Consider the following 11,942-nt stretch of genomic DNA (forward strand, 5'->3'; position numbering starts at 1 on the left):
TTGCCGCCACGGCGTCCCATGTCACCGGCGGGTGCCGTCGAGCTCGCCGCGCCGTGGGGACCCCGGTGCGTGCCCTACTGCCCTGGCCGCGCGCCTGGGCGTGGGCGGGCAGCAGGGCCAGCACATGCCGACGCCGCCCGCGCGCGCGGCGAGCGCAGTGCACTGCCACGGCCACGCAGCTTTTCGGTGTCTGCCACCGTCTCGCACTTTGTTGGCGCTCCGGCCTGTGGCTCGCGTTAAGTAACTGCTGCTGCGTGCGTGCCAGCGCGTGTGGGGCGATGATGGCGACGAACTGATCCTACCGTTGGCCGCTTCCGGCGCCCCTCCCGCCCTACCTCCCGGCTCCGGTCCCGGCCAGCGCCTGAGCCACAGGACACTGGTCACTAGATGTGGTGCATCCGTGCATGGGCGCGAGCGGCGAGCGGCCCTCTCGTCGTCTCCTTTCCTGCAGGCAGCGTAGGCCACAGCGCGGAGTAATGAGAGCATGCATGGGCCGGGGCCTACGGCTGCTGTGCAGTGCCTCCAGTGCAGGGGATGCCATTGCCATGAGTGTAGCGTGGTGGTGTGGCGTCTAGCGTAGCTGTGGTGCGATGGCGATGCAGGCCATTGATGGCGCGCCACAGATCTACTGCACGTCTGCACCATGGATCATGGTTCATCGATGGAGACGGGCGTATGGTCAACTTGGGATGGAGCTCATGGCGCAAATTAGGCCTTGTTTAGTTGGGGAATTTGGGAGGTGCCAAATTACTGTTACAGCACTGTAGCACACTGTAGCGTTTCGTTTGTATTTGTGAATTATTGTCCAAATATTGACTAATTAGGCTCAAAAGATTCGTCTCGCAAAGTACAACAAAACTGTGCAATTAGTTTTTAATTTCATCTACATTTAGTACTCCATGCATGTACCGCAAGTTTGATGTGATGGGGAATCTTCTTTTTGCATAGTGTCAAAGTTGGGAGTTGGGAGTAACTAAACATGGCCTTAAGCTTTGTGTCCTAGTAGTACAAAGTATGCAATCTCAAACGAAACGGAAGTAACGGCCCAAACTGATTAACGAACGTAACGTACTGGATCTCAGGCTCTCAGCAGCTGGAAAAAAGGCCGCTGAAAAATGAAATGTACGTCTTGGATCGTAGTGATGACTGACAGGCACCAAAGCGTACTCCCATCATGGCCTGAAGAAAAGCTGAGCCCACCAGGCCGCCATCAACGCCACCGCACCTGCCTGCGAGTGCATGAGTGATGAATGAAAAGAGAGAACCCAGAGATTCAGAGCCTGTGCCATGACTGAAGGAAGCCTGAAAACCTGAACGCTGCTTTCCTTTCCCTTGCCTACGCGCCGCTGCTGCCTCCACCCAGCACCTGCAGCGTACGTACGCTCCTCGCCGGCCGTCCGGTTCGACGCGTGCGTCTCCGCGCCGCGCCGCGACGGCCGCCTGAGTTCTGACGGCTGCCAGTGTGCCACCACCGCCCCGGCGCCGTGACTTCCTGCCCCACCGCCGGGAGGCAGCAGGCCCTGGCCGCCTGCCATTAAAAAAAAACAAAACAAAATAGCTTCATTAGCCAACCAGTTATAATGAAATGAAATCCCGTCTTTATTTCGTAACCGCAATTATGTTGCGCCGGGCTTGTTTATTGAACGCTATTTTGGACGCTAGCGGAGGAGGGACTGGGACATGGACATGGACATGGACAGCCTGTAGCCCTGCACTGACCTCTGCTAGACTGCTGATCGTCTCCCTAGTACCTGTACCTCCCATGTTGCTACAGTGCTGTTTTTTGAGGAGTTCTTGGAAGCAACTACTGTCAATTGTGTAATGGTGGATGGCCGGAAAGAGATTAAAATTTGTTTGATCTGTTGGGTTAGTTTAGTTCAACAGGGCACAACAGGGGAGGAGCAAGAGTGCTGGTAGTTAATTGCTGCCGTGGAGCGAGCTGAGTAGTAACGGATCAGTGGCAGCAGTGTCCGTTGTGCGCCATGTGGATGTGGATGGCGGAGCTGGAGTGAGGTGCTGAGCTGGGCTCGTCAGTGCCACTTGGCTGCCGACTGCAGTGGCCGATCCTCAGATCTGTGCAACATGCTTCAGGTTCAGGGGGATCTGGAGAGGAGAGATCAAGCGTGCCCAATGGGAACGTTCATGGAGATGAACTATGCTGAGGCTCAGGTAATCGGCACAACACAGCCAGTGCATTCGCCATTCACCAACGTGGAGACAGCGAAAGAACGAAGCTGTGTGCACTGTACACCAACGAGACGCCCATTTTACGGGTCCATGGAATACTGTACATTCTCAGTGACTAAACGGCCGCGCTGGACGACACGAAGTTTCAGGATTCAGTCACTTCCGCCGCGGAGTCCAGGCACGAGGTCGCCAACCCGAAGTCCCAAGGCTCGCTTCCTTCACTCCCTCAATGAACCGGAAGAAGCAGAAGGTTTGGTAAGATCTCTGCAAACATTTGATTCCAATGCCGACAAGGGAATGTCCAAAATATTCATCGCCTCAGAGCGGTTCCTGCTCCCACAGAAAATTTCTTTCTTGTTCCATTAATCGTAAACACCATGGTAAAAAAGCGATTTTTAGAAGACACCCGGTCTTGGAAAAAAATGCATTTCGAGTCCTGTAAGCAGCTGGCTTCAGGGATTTGGAGAGAAGTGATCGGCATGCAGCCAGAACCACACCGGAAATGAGCTATTCAGGGCTTTCAGTAAATAAGGAAACTAGTACATTCATTCAGCTCGGCGATTCTACCACAAAGTCAGAAGTAACATGCCAAGTGCACTGCCAACATGGCACGGCTTTATCTAGACCACCACCATCAGCATGAACACACGCTGTGTGTATAGCACCACAAAAACATGGCCATTTTACGTCTGTATCATATTAACATACTGCTCCGCCTCAACAAAACATACTAAATTACATCACATTCAGGTTCAGTAACTTCCACCGCGGTGCTGCAAGTACCGAACGTACTCTGCCCGCAGCATGTTGAGCACGTCTTCATCGAGCTGCTCCAGCTGACCGGAGTCTCGCAGCCTCGGGTACAGGTGCGCCACGCTGCCGATGGCGGCATCCACAAGTTCCCACTGCCCCAAGTTGGCTGCGAAGCTGATGGTATCGAGGGAGGCGTTTGTGCTGGAGTTCAGGCAGGAGGCCACCACTTCAAGGCTCTCTTCCTTCACCCCCTCCAGGAACCAGAACTCAGCCAGGGATGACAGCTCCGCGTAAGGTTTGAGACGGGAGAGTTGCTCCTCTGCGCTCATATTCTTCCATCGGCAATCAGGAGGGACTCTAGGCAGCTCGCCTGAGTAGAACCACTGGACTAGTTTGTTCAGCGCTTCCCACCCGACCGGAACTCTGATAGCCTCTGCAAAACTGCACGCATGGATCTTATCAAAATTTTTGAAAAATATACAAGCGTGATAAAAATAGTGGAGTTGCCAGTTGGGGGTTCTGCAGCAGTCTCGATTGAGAAGACCTAAACTTTTTTGGATACCCCATGCTAAAGTTTAGCACCTGTCACATCGGATGTTTGGATACTAATTAGGAGTATTAAACATAGACTAATTACAAAACTAATTGCACAGATGGAGTCTAATTCACGAGACGAATCTATTAAACCTAATTAGTCCATGATTTGACAATATGGTGCTACAGTAACCATTTGCTAATGATGGATTAATTAGGCTTAATAGATTCGTCTCGCGAAGTAGCACAGGGGTTCTGCAATTAGTTTTATAATTAGCTCATGTTTAGTTCTCCTAATTAGCATCCGAACATCCGATGTGACACTGCTAAAGTTTAGCACCTAGTATCCAAACAACCCCTAATATTTCAGAGATATTGAGAAACAAAAGGATAACCTCTCGTGCATCCCAGACTGAAATAATGCGCGAAGGTAATCGCAGCTCATGCTCAAAACAACTTTATGGCTATGGACATGTGGAGTTGATAGTTCGCATGAGCCATGGTGACACTCCATTTCATCGTTTGATTGGGCCTCCAGAATTATGTCCCTGGAATTAGCATGAAACAAGTACTTCAAGAGTCAGCAAAAACTAGACAGTGCAAGTTAGCCATTATGGCCTTTTGGGTGGCAGTTTAGAAACAGTAAAACATGTAACCATTTGAGGGACTTACGAGAACGAATCTTCAGCTGGTTCAACTGCCGCAGTAAGATCATATCTGGGACAGTCAGAGTTCCATCTGGGTTGCTCTTTCTGAAGCATCTCGCGCAGCGATTTCAAGTGACAATACTTTGCAAGTGTCTTTACAGGCTTAACTATGTCATCATCTACTGTGACAAAACCAGTGTATGCGTATTCCAAAATTTTCTTCAGTGCATGACTGTCTACACGATCAGACATTCGGACATGATAGAGTGATCTTCTGCTCCATTCATCAGACGATTTCCCATCACGCACAAGGGATTTTTCAGATGGCAATAGTTTAGGACATCTTGCTGATAGGATAGCTGCATGAGCACTTAGAGATGAGCCATCCGCAAGCAACAGTTCCAGATCAACTAGCTCATTATCACATAATGCACTTCTCATCTTTCCTCCCAACTTGCTTGGAAAACCACAGAGGCCAAACAAACTCAGTATATGTGCGATATAAGACTTGGGTCCTGGGCTCAAGTTCTGACAGAATGCATGCTCAAGGACTCTAATAAAACCTTCATTGTAATACTCTCTGCAATCATGGCACACAATCCCCGCATCCAAATTCTTTTTACAGTGAATACAAACAAAGCTGACTTTCCTCAGCACATTATACAGCACCATGAGACCATAAAATAGGAGAACATTTTCACCTTCCCACTCTTCAGTGAGATAGCAACATGAACTTCCATCAAAACAAAATTGCAGATGTGAAGCAATGTTTGCCCTCGTAATGTACAAATGATTGTGCAGACATTCCTTTATAATGGTGGATAATACATCTACAGCATTCCTCTTGCTCAGGCTATGGTTAGATTGCACTATCACCAAGCATGCTAGGTTCATGAGGTTGGTCATAATTTTGACACAGTCAAAAGATGCGGTAAGATTTCTGGTAGCATTAGATTCTAATGATGACATGAGAATGTTCATATATTCATCTCCTAATGGTACAACAACTTCCAGAAATTTAGAACTTGCCTCAGAAAAAATGTATTGGCTAGGAGAGAGGAGCATCATAAGAACTGCCCTCAAAGCCGGCTCCTGGTCCTCTTTGGAAAATTTTGTGGAGCTGTTTCTCTGTGTTAAATCTGTTGCTAGCGAGCTGCACAAAGAAGCAGGAGGTACAGTAAATCAGAATTCAACATGGTCCTTGTGGTACTAAAGTAACATTCCATTAAAAAAAAAGAACTCGAACAGGATAGTACCTAGTACCTACCAAACACAAGATATCAGTGCCTGCAAGAAACTGTTTTTCCGTTTTCTTACAGACAGATACTCATTGTTGCAATGTACTGCCAGATATCCAAGAATATCCCATACATAGGGATGCATATTCATAATGTCTTTGTAATCTTTGTTGAACAGATCACCATGGCGCATCTGGTGGGTTTGATGTTCAGAGCTGCAGTGCCCAGCAAGAATCTTATATAATACTTCATCAATAGAATTAGACCAGAAGCATCTATGGTGATTCCCATAATAACGGAGGGCCAGTAATGCAGTACGGCAGCCCTCTGTTACTAATAAACTTTCATCAATTTCAGACATTGCATCGATTATGCCTTGAACAATAGGCTGATAATGTGAAGCCATTAACTGATTGTAGCCCCTTGAAGATCTCTGTAGGCAACCATGCTACTTTCAGATTTTTTTTAAAGGCAACATAAACATAGTAGATATGTCATATTAGTCAACCATCAAATTTCTGTTGATATAAATCTTACCAGGAGAACCTGACAGAGCTTCAATGCTTCGATCCTAGTAACAATAGGATGAGATCTTCCCATAAGATCACCAACTTTACAGATCAACTCTTCATCCTTAAGAAGGATCATCGCTCCATTGCCACATAAAGCTGAATTGCAGTTGCAAGTTTTCAGGTATGCACAGGGAAACTGAAGGAGAAGAAAAAAGATCTTTGCAAATCTTGACACAGAAGTCAAAGAGGAGAATTACCACAGAAGTACCTAAAGCAGCATACAGCTTAAGAATTTTTGCAGCAACTGTTGTTTCGGCGCTAAGACAGTATTGTGCCAGCTTTGCCATCAAGTTACAGTTACTCCACACATGGTATCTCGAAGAAGGCCAAATCCACAGGATACTCCTTAGCAGAGATATCATCTCCGTCAGATAGTTCAGGGGATGAACATCATGGGTGTAATTCTGCAGAGCTGAAATAACACTTGCAACTGCATCGGTTTTCTCCAGCGCCACCCAAATTTCTGCCTGAGTTGAAGCTCTCGCTGTAACTAGGCTGTTCAATATACAGGTCAGTGCACTTGCACATGGTACAGCTATACGTAGCTGTTCGGCAGACAATTGACATGAGAGGGACGAAACCATCTCCAGAATTGGGTACTGGCGAATAGAATTGCCTATACTGGAAACCAACTTTAAGCTCACATCTGCTGCTTGGATCAGCACGGAGACATTCTTCGTCTTAAGAATACCTTCCAGTGCTAGAAGTACATCTGAAATTGACTCCTGGTCAACAAATAACTATGGTTAAAATCATATTTCAGCGTTTATGCATGAAAGTCAGGAAGAGTATAGCACAAGAACATTAAGGAATATGTAGGGTTTGAATAAATTGAGTCAAATTGCTGGCTAGAAATTACAATGGCCGAGCAAGGCACAAACGGTAGACGGGGTTTACCTTTATAAGAGCAAGCCTCAGTGCTTCATTTGATAGAGAGCCGACAAACGCAGCCACTGCTTTGAGCACATGAGACTGTATTCCAGCATCAGTAGATTGCCATGTTTTAGCACCGTGTCCATCAGACCTGAAATATACATAGAAGATTGAAAATACAGCAAGGAACATACACAAACACCTTTCACAACCCTTCCGTTCTATTCTTTTCTCTTATAATTTGATATTTTGATTCCGTTGTACTCTCTGAATTGTGAAATTACCAAACATCAGTACGAAGAATTTCTCGTTCCGAACTTTGGGCAAAATTACCAAGCTAAATCACCAATGTTGCGTCTCTCCCTGAGTGGCTAAATAGGACTATAGGAGCTACCTAAAATCACTGGTATGGACGCTTTCTTATGTGCTGGAGAAGAGCTAATTCCTTAACACGCTACAGTAAATATGCTATGAATTAGCAATTACTTGGTGAGGCCGAGGGCGAGGGCGTCGCGCAGACGGGTGCGGAGGGTGAGGACCTGGTCGGTGAGCAGGTGCTCGGCGGCGGCGCCGCCGCCGCCCTTCCTCCTGCCCTTCTCCCTCCCCGACGGCGACGGCTTGGAGGCGGAGAAGGCCGGTCGCATCGCGTGCTCGCAGGACGGCAGGAGGCAGCACCAGGAGGAACGAACACGGAGGAGGAGAAGCGAAGAGAAATCGAAGTGTTCTTCCAGGCAGCGCAGCAGCGGCGGTTGGGTTGGTCTGGGCTGGGCCGGAGAGAAGAGGCAGGCTGGGCCATTTCCACCCACATAATATATACAGGGCACGACTGTGTCCGCTCCGGTTCGTGGAATTGAGCCCGTTTACGTGCTGGAGGTGGGGATTGATGGGCACGACTATGTCGTTTAAAAATGGCAAAAAGCCCTATTCACCTCTCTCGAATATAGCCCGAGTTCACGCTGCCTCCCGTGAGTCGAAAACCGTCCATTTTAGCTCCTCTTACTTATGAAACCGCATGTTTTTTCCACCTAGACTCGAATCTAGAGCCGTTTTCGGCCAATGTGGTGATTTTGAAGACGGTTTTGTCCGACATGGCGCAAGGCACCTATCCTTGCTGGCAACTGTTCAATGAGCCCCACATATCAGTCTATGCCATCTTCTTCTACCTCCTGTTTCTCTCTCCCTTCTTCCTCTTTTTTCTCCGAATTAGAGATGGCGCTGCTTGTTGATGCCAACGCACCAGTGGCAATGCTGACTACTGGCCTGTTGGTGCCTTGCTCGGCAGAGAAAGAAGAGGAATAGAAGTTGTTGCTTGCTTGCATCTCGATTAGATAGAGAAGAATTGCAGGGAGAACGTGCCTGTATGTGTGAGCCCGCAGCTGCCAACGGGGCAAGCAGCAAGCAAGTTACACGAGTATGCGGGCAAGCCTGAGGTCGAGCCGGAGCGCGAGCACGAGCATGACTGCATGAGGCATCAACGAACTCCACTAGTAGCTGAAGTTGCTGCGTATTGAATCTTTCATATGCAACACGGAGCCCGTCTGCCGCTGCCAAATGTGGAGAATTCGTGGCCCTTGCGCCGCCGTCGGTGCCGATGCATGCGGTGGAGTTTCGGTGTTCGAGCTCATCATGAAGTCGAGCCCCGACTCGGACACGGGACACGCCCAGGCACACGCAGTTGCTGTCGAACTCCCCCAAGCGTGTGGCTAGGAGGAGCGGCCGCAGTCGCCAGCCGACATGGGCGCCTGGCGCGACGGTCGCATCTGCGCGGCCAGGCAATCCCGCATTGGGATTGGGGGTGCGACGTGCAAGAGGTGGAGCATCGACATCGCATTGCAGGGGCTCAGGTGTGCTCGATTTCAACCGGCAGGGGCAACGTCGCCATTCTACCCGGAGGGGAAAGAGAGGTGGAGGGGAAGAAAAAGGATGACAGGTGGGTCTTGGATGCAAGTGGGAGAGGAAAAGGAGATGACGGGTGGGTCGGGATACGTCGGATTTGCGCCGTGGCGAGGATGTGTTACCAGTTGGGTCAAAAACTGGAGTGAAATTGGATGGAGGAGGTCACATGTCCGGTTTTATGCGTACCGGGAGGTAGAATGGACGGTTCTGGAGTCCTGGGTGAAAACGCGAACTCGTCTCATATTCCAGGGAGGTATATAGGAGTTTTTCCTTTAAAAATTTGGTGGCCCGTTTAGGAAATCAGAACCTACGACGGTGGACTGGGGATAGGACGGTTGGGCCGGGAAGGAGAGGCGCTCAAACCAGCCTAATTGGGCTCGTTTGGGCTGGGCAATTATCCGTTCTCCGTCAGTCAGTCAATCTGCAAGATTATCTATCCATCATCTCAGTTTCAGTCTAAACAACGACGGCTGTGCCATGCTTCCTGCCTCAGCTCGATGGAGCAACGAGACATGACCACCTGAACTCTGAGCTGTACCAATTTACTATGCTCGCAAAAAAAAAACTTTTACCAATTTATTATGCTGTCATGTTTTTTTTTTCGAATTACAAAGAAACATGACAGCTAACCCAACAAAACGTTTTGCCGTCCGCATACACCCAAGATATCTGCAACCCACTGGTTCGCAAGCTTAGACTTGTTCTGTTTATTTTCCTCTCAAATTATATAAGTTGGATTATAGCTCATATATAATAGGGTAAATAAATACCATATAGGATCACTATAGGATCATAAATAATCTAAAATGAGTTACTCTTGTACCTGTTTTGACTTTTCTAAATAGATAGATTTTTATCTAGACATGATGTATATCTATATGTTATGCATTTAGAAAATCTAAAATGCCATATAATTTGAAACGGAGAGAGTAATTTATTTAAGATTATTTGTGGTTCTAAGATTGTTTTCTCTATCTTATATAATAGATGGATAGATGGATTATAACACTAGATCGAAATTTGATGTTGACGTGGGTTAGGTTGGCACGCCAAGTCATTTTGACTACCAGGAATAAATTAAGGTTGGCCTTTCCGAAAAGGGATGCACGAGATTGATGAGCTGTTATTGCCCACAGCTGGCTCCACGTCGAGCAAAAGCCGCAGCTTATATATATGCTAAGGTGAATCTCAGTGCACATTTTTATGGCACTGTTATTAAGATTGGCAATTAGGTAATCATATCTATTGAGTGTTACGAGGATGAAACTTCTCTCACATATAATGAAACTCTTCCTTTTCTCCTCACAAAGACTTAACAAAATTGCTGATGTGGCATGTAATTTAATGCTTATGAAACTCTTCATAAAACTCTACCGAGACTGACCTAAGAATAAATAAAGGGATAGATACAAACTTGTGATGGGATGATATGCCACTTTTTCGTTTACTTAGCGAGTATATACCATAGCAGGTCAATTCACGTTCCGAATTAGATAGAACTTATGTAATCCTTTTCTTCCCATGGCTTATTCGTCGTCTCTCTTCAGCACCCTTTTGGTAAAGGCCTGCGTAAAGGCCTGCGTCAGACACTCCACCTCCCAACACGGTGTCTTTATAAGCTGAAAGAGAGAATAAAAAAAGGAATCAAACATCCGGGCTCTCCAGGGGGCGTCTAACAGCAAACTTGGTAAAGCTGATAACATTTCTTCCGGTGAAATCTGTTTGTCTGGATTCGAGTCACGTGTGTTTGCATTATAATAAATTTATGTTAGAATTTAATCGACGCCGTAGACACAGTTTCAAAGATGTGCCGGTTCAATCTCTGTAAGGGCATGTATTCATAAAATTAAGTTGCGTGTGTATATGTAAGCATTGGCGTCTGTATTTTTTTTAAAAAGCAAACCACAGTAATAACCACCAACATGGAGAGCAAGACTCTTCAAACCTCACCATTGCACTTTAACGGACCTAACAAACTCCATTTACACAACACGTTCCATCGCCGCCACCACTTTCGTTTGCATCTTTCTTCCAGAGAGAAGGCTATGCATGTGGCGTCACTAGCTTTAAAAGCTTTGTCGATCTTTTGATCCTTTACCTGCGATACAAGAATACACACTTTTTTGTCTAATTAATCCCCCACACTCTCCCTGCTGCTGTTGTAACACGTACAAGACTCTCCCTATATGTGCAGGCCAAGACCTGTCCACCTTCACACACACCGCCTCAAATCATCTCCTCTCCTTGCCAATTTGGCAATTCCTCTTTCTTTCTTCCTTTCTTTATCTTTTGCTGATAACCGGAATGGCGGGCCGGCCAGCAGAACTCCATCTCCAGCGAGTGATCGCAGGCCGCCGTGCGCGGCTCCTGGTCAACGCCGGCGCCCTGCTCATCTCGGCCGCCGGGTCCGTCATCATCCACGCCGCTGCCACGCCCTCTGACGCTTCCTCTGGCCCGGCGCGCCCGCTCATCGCGTTTTGCATCTTCGTCCTCGGCGTGTCGCTGGTGATGTCGGCGCTCGTCGCCGACCGGTTCCCAAGAGCGGCAAGGGCCGGCGTGGCCATTGCGAGGGCACTCCAACGCTACGTGTTCGGTCTTGTTGGGTGGTAAGCCGCTTCACTCGAGGAAGCAACATTCGGTAAGGTTGTTATTGGCTCCATCTCTAGCTTTCTGTTCATCAAGTTCCATGGGTGTCTGACTGCTGTCCGTTTGTGTGTGCCGGTGACGGTGAAGCTGTGAGCTACTGAGCTGGACTCTGCTTTCGTACTTATAACTTGTGCTGTCACTCTGCTTTCGTACTCAGTATTCTACCCTGGATTATCCTGTACATAGTACTGTATGATGTCGATGCATGCATGGGCTGTGCGCAAACTGTAACAGATTATCGTGTTGCTCCACATGCTTTGCGTAAGTGTGTGAGACTGTTGTCAAATACAAATCCTGATGAAAATTGGCCTAAAAAATTGCGCATACGTGAGTTACCTTGGCTGGCATCGACTGCTCTGCCGTGCACTGGCGGAGCTACGTTATGGTCATAGAGGGCACGGCCCTCCCTACCTAAGCTAATTCTCCACTAGATAAACAGTAAAAACGGTACTGTAGATTAATGTTTAATCCACATTTCTATAGACTGGCCTCCCTGCTTTGTCAGTCAAGCTCCGCCAGTGCTGCCGTGATGAGGATTCGGGATGCTCAATGGCATCCAGAAGAATGGTAGCTGACTAACTGCCCTGAAAAGAGAT

General features: G+C 47.7%; 2 protein-coding genes across 2 annotated transcripts; one reads left to right on the forward strand and one right to left on the reverse strand.

Moving 5' to 3' along the window:
* Positions 1–2,705: 2,705 nt before the first annotated feature.
* Positions 2,706–7,510, reverse strand: LOC101760547 (BTB/POZ domain-containing protein At1g04390). Its single transcript, XM_004966137.3, has 8 exons — positions 7,291–7,510; positions 6,829–6,955; positions 6,140–6,656; positions 5,897–6,027; positions 5,389–5,792; positions 4,147–5,274; positions 3,870–4,022; positions 2,706–3,381 (listed from the first exon to the last, which is right to left on the reverse strand). The coding sequence occupies exons 1-8, from the start codon at positions 7,446–7,448 to the stop codon at positions 2,940–2,942; spliced, it is 3,060 nt and encodes a 1,019-aa protein (XP_004966194.1). The 5' UTR covers positions 7,449–7,510; the 3' UTR covers positions 2,706–2,939.
* Positions 7,511–10,936: 3,426 nt separating this feature from the next.
* Positions 10,937–11,570, forward strand: LOC105914264. The gene has a single exon (XM_012845343.2). The coding sequence runs from the start codon at positions 11,005–11,007 to the stop codon at positions 11,308–11,310; it is 306 nt and encodes a 101-aa protein (XP_012700797.1). The 5' UTR covers positions 10,937–11,004; the 3' UTR covers positions 11,311–11,570.
* The last annotated feature ends 372 nt before the right edge of the window (positions 11,571–11,942 follow it).

Source organism: Setaria italica, chromosome IV (genome assembly GCF_000263155.2).
Source record: "Setaria italica strain Yugu1 chromosome IV, Setaria_italica_v2.0, whole genome shotgun sequence".
NCBI classification, from domain to species: Eukaryota; Viridiplantae; Streptophyta; class Magnoliopsida; order Poales; family Poaceae; genus Setaria; species Setaria italica.

What these genes read in the sequence shown, in the direction of transcription:
- LOC105914264 (XM_012845343.2), top strand. Translation starts at nt 11,005, where the DNA reads ATGGCGGGCCGGCCAGCAGAACTCCATCTCCAGCGAGTGATCGCAGGC.
- LOC101760547 (XM_004966137.3), bottom strand. Translation starts at nt 7,448, where the DNA reads ATGCGACCGGCCTTCTCCGCCTCCAAGCCGTCGCCGTCGGGGAGGGAG. An exon ending in CTCGCCCTCGGCCTCACCAA is followed by an intron (nt 6,956 to 7,290) that starts GTAATTGCTAAT and finishes TGTATATTTCAG; the next exon opens with GTCTGATGGACACGGTGCTA. An exon ending in AGCTCTGTCAGGTTCTCCTG is followed by an intron (nt 5,793 to 5,896) that starts GTAAGATTTATA and finishes GGTTGCCTACAG; the next exon opens with AGATCTTCAAGGGGCTACAA.